Here is a 3,498-nt window from a genome sequence, read left to right as displayed (position 1 = left end):
GGCGAGGGGGCTGGTGGGGTGGCATCAGAGCTGAGGGTGAGACCCGGAGGGTCGGGCTCCGTAGGCGGCGATACCAGCAGCGGCGGCGCCGCTCAGCAGCAGCAGCACCACCACCACCACCACCAGCCGGGGCAGGAGGGGCAGGCAGTCGCCCCAGAGCAGCAGGCGCGGGGGCAAAACCGCCTGGCGAGCGCGCCGCCGCTGTGGCCGCAGCCCGGAGCCGGCCAGGCGGCCGCTGCGGCGCCGGCGGCTGCCGTCGCAGGCGGCGGTGGCTGGGCTGCAAGTGCCCAGCAGCAGCAGCAGCAGCAGCAGCAGCAGCAGCAGCAGCAGCAGCAGCAGCAGCAGCAGCAGCAGCAGCAGCAGCAGGCAGGTGAGGTTGATGATGAATCCCTGCTGGAGCTCTATGAGTCGGCGCTTGGCGCCCGGAAGCCTGGGGGCAGCAGCGGCGGCAGTGGCAGGGGTATTGGTGGGACGGGCAGCGGCGGCGGCGGCGGCTGAGGGTTGGCCACGCAGCCGTGGAGGCCCCTTGATTGGAGGACTGTGCTGCGCTCAATTCCCACAAGTTGCTCCATGATACGACGGCCCTTTTTTGCTTGCATGCATGTTGTATTGGTTGTGACATCCCGTTGCTTTGGTTGCGCGAGGGATAGATTCATTATGCTGGCATGTCAATTCACTTCATTGGTGTCTCGGCTGTATGTGCTCGGCATGTAACGCAACCAAGGACTATATATCTTTGGGCGCGGCTCCCTCCAGGTCAGAGAGGGGCACACTGGTTCAAGGGAACAAGCGGGCGTGGGCCAGGTCACCCTGGATCACTCACCCTCTCAGGGCACTAACTACCACCCAACCCATTCAGACTCCTGCTGCCCAGGAAAGGTATGCATAACGCTCCGATACGTCTCCAAGGCACCGGCACTCGAGGTATCCCTTTATTTTGACGCGTCTAGAATCATTCAGCACCAATGTAGGCCCTTTGATAGGGTTGTCTCAGTGACCTGGCAGGCTGGTTGCGGTTGAGCAGCACGAGGTGCGCTGACCTGGGGACCTGATGCAGCACACATACTGTATCACACACAATGCACCATACCAGCTGTTGCATCACCTCCTGGGTGTCGTTGGCTGCTGTTGCTGAGGTTGATTGGTTGGCAGGCCTCCACCCTCAACAGGTGATATGAGCGCATGACATGCTCAGGACTCCGCTGTTGTCGCTGCAACTAACCCTCCCAGCTGACCAGTGCCGGCGCAACACAAATGATCACACAAGCTGTCGCATAGTCGAAGGCTTTAGAGAACGCGCATTCAAAAGCTGCGAGAGTCATCAAATTGAGCAGGGGGCGGGCTGCACAAAGCCTGAGGAGACAGGGGGCATGCGTGTGAGGGGCTGGCTGCTACTACGATCTGTCAAGAACACGGCCGGCGGGGGCGCACGCGGGGGCCACTGCAACGCGGCACAGCCCGGGTCTGAAAACGGGGCTGAGACAGGCGCGAGTGCGCTGCGACCGCACGGCCCAAAAAGCCACAAAGAATGTGCACGGTTCAGACCGAGCAGCGCACAGGGGAAGGGTGCAGCGGCGCAGTGGAATGCGCAATGTGCGAATCAAAACAAGCTCAGAGGCAAACAAAGCAAAGCGAGCAAGGGGCTCTGAGTATCAGAGACCCCATGGTCAAAGTTGATGGCGTACCAGCCATGGGCTGGCGTCCGCGAGCCGCATCAGCAAGGCAGCATGCAACGTGCCCGTGGTCGCACACTGAGCACGTGCCTCCAGCCGCAGCAGGCAGGCCGAATGCCGCATCAGCAGGAGGATGGACGGAGCTGAAGCAAGCGACACAAAGGGGGGACACGATGCAAAGGGGAAGTGGGGCGGGCTACGGGTGGGGCCAGCCAGGATGAGGGGGCAGCCCATCACATTTCCACAGGCGACTGCTGCAGCGCGAGGGTGGAGAGCATCTGCTGCAGCGCGTCGCCGCCCGCCACGCCGCCCCCGACGGCCTGCTGCCCCGCCGCGCCCCCGGCCTGCAGGGCGGCGGCAAGGTCGGCGGGTATGCCCGCGGCCGCAGCCGCGCTCGCCACGTCTTGCGCCTGCTGCTGCTGCTGCTGCTGCTGCTGCTGCTGCTGCTGCTGCTGTTGCTGCTGCAGCAATGGGGGCTGGGCCGGCGGCGGCGGCGGCAGCTGCTCGGCGGCCCCCGCCGTCGCCGCGGTCAGATGCGAGACCATGCCCTCCAGGCCGCCTGGCGCCGGCGCCGGCGACGCCGTGCCGAGCGGCGGCCCTGCGCTCGCAGGGGCCTGCAGCATGGCGGCCAGCGCGCGGTCAAAGGCCGTCGGCTGGGCAGCAGGAGCGGTCAGGGGCGGCTCCTGCGACGGCTGCGGCGCCGCCGCCGCTGCGGGTGCCGCCGCCGCTGCGGCGGCAGCCAGCAGAGCGTGGGCGGCAGCGTCTGAAGATGTAGGGGTGCCGCCGCCGCCAGCGGCACCGGCCTGCATCGCAGCCGGCGGAGGTGGTTGGGCAGTGGCCGGGGCCGCGGCTGCTGCTGCTGCGGCCGCGGCCACGGCGTCGATTCGCGCGCCGCCGCCTTCCAACACCGCTGCGGCGAGCTGCAGCTGCTGCAGCGACATTGACTGCTGCAGCTGCTGCAGCGAAGCGGGCTGCGGCAGCTGCTGCAGCGAGGACGGCTGCTGCAGCTGCTGCAGTGACACCGACTGCGACAACTGCTGCTGCGGCGATGCGTGCGTGAGGGGCCCCAGGGCGCCGCCCCCAGCGCCCTGCATGATTGCAAGGGCCGCCGCTGCCGCCGCCGCCGCCGCGCCGGCGGGGTCTGCGGCTGCCACCTGGGGCGGCAGCTGCGGATGGGGAGGCAGCTGCGGCTGCAGCTGTGGCTGCAGCTGCGGCTGCGGCTGCGGCAGCTGGTGGTGTTGCTGCTGCGGGGCCTGGAGCTGTTGCAGCAGCTGCACAAGCTGCGCGGCAGGACAAATGGCAGCAGAGCAGTCATGCGGCCACGAGGACAAACCCTCAAGCATGCGTAGGTCAGGCCGCCAGGCAGGGAGCACATGAGCAAATGCGGCATGCAAGCAGAAGCATGGCAGCAACCGGCAGCACAGCAGGCAGCACTGCATCTGGCCAAAGCACACGCAGCAGCACCCCCACCTGGTCTGCGACGTTGCCTGGCGCCGCAGCCATGGCCGGCGCCACCTCCGCCACCGCAGCCAAAGGCATCAGCTGCGTGGGCGCGGCCGCTGCCTGCCCTAAAACCATCGCCGCGAGCTGCTGCAGCAGCGCCTGCTGCCCCGCGGCAGGCGTGGCCGCCGCTGCGGGGGTCGGGGCGGCGGCCACGGGCGGGGGGACGGCTGCAGCGGGCGCGGGGGCGCAAGCCGCGCCTGCTGTGGCACGCTCCTGCAGCATCCCCGCGACCTGAAGCATCAGCGCGTTCTGCTGCGGCGCACCGCCGCCTGCAGCGCCGCCGCCCTGCTGCCCCTGCACCACCTGCAGCAAGAGGCGCACC

General features: G+C 68.0%; 2 protein-coding genes across 2 annotated transcripts; both read right to left on the bottom strand.

The window, feature by feature from the left end:
• Positions 1–24: 24 nt before the first annotated feature.
• Positions 25–855, bottom strand: MNEG_15281 (hypothetical protein; the record flags this gene model as incomplete). Its single annotated transcript, XM_014036249.1, has 2 exons — positions 25–430; positions 824–855. 2 exons carry the CDS (start codon positions 853–855, stop codon positions 25–27), a joined length of 438 nt encoding a protein of 145 aa, XP_013891703.1.
• Positions 856–1,906: 1,051 nt separating this feature from the next.
• On the bottom strand, positions 1,907–3,398 carry MNEG_15280 (hypothetical protein; the record flags this gene model as incomplete). Its single annotated transcript, XM_014036248.1, has 2 exons — positions 1,907–2,953; positions 3,144–3,398. 2 exons carry the CDS (start codon positions 3,396–3,398, stop codon positions 1,907–1,909), a joined length of 1,302 nt encoding a protein of 433 aa, XP_013891702.1.
• Between the last annotated feature and the right edge of the window lie 100 nt (positions 3,399–3,498).

Source organism: Monoraphidium neglectum (genome assembly GCF_000611645.1).
Source record: "Monoraphidium neglectum strain SAG 48.87 unplaced genomic scaffold scaffold05188, whole genome shotgun sequence".
Taxonomy (NCBI): Eukaryota; Viridiplantae; Chlorophyta; class Chlorophyceae; order Sphaeropleales; family Selenastraceae; genus Monoraphidium; species Monoraphidium neglectum.
The sequence above is the reverse complement of the archived record's forward strand: the minus strand, read 5'-3'. Positions and strand labels throughout refer to the sequence as shown.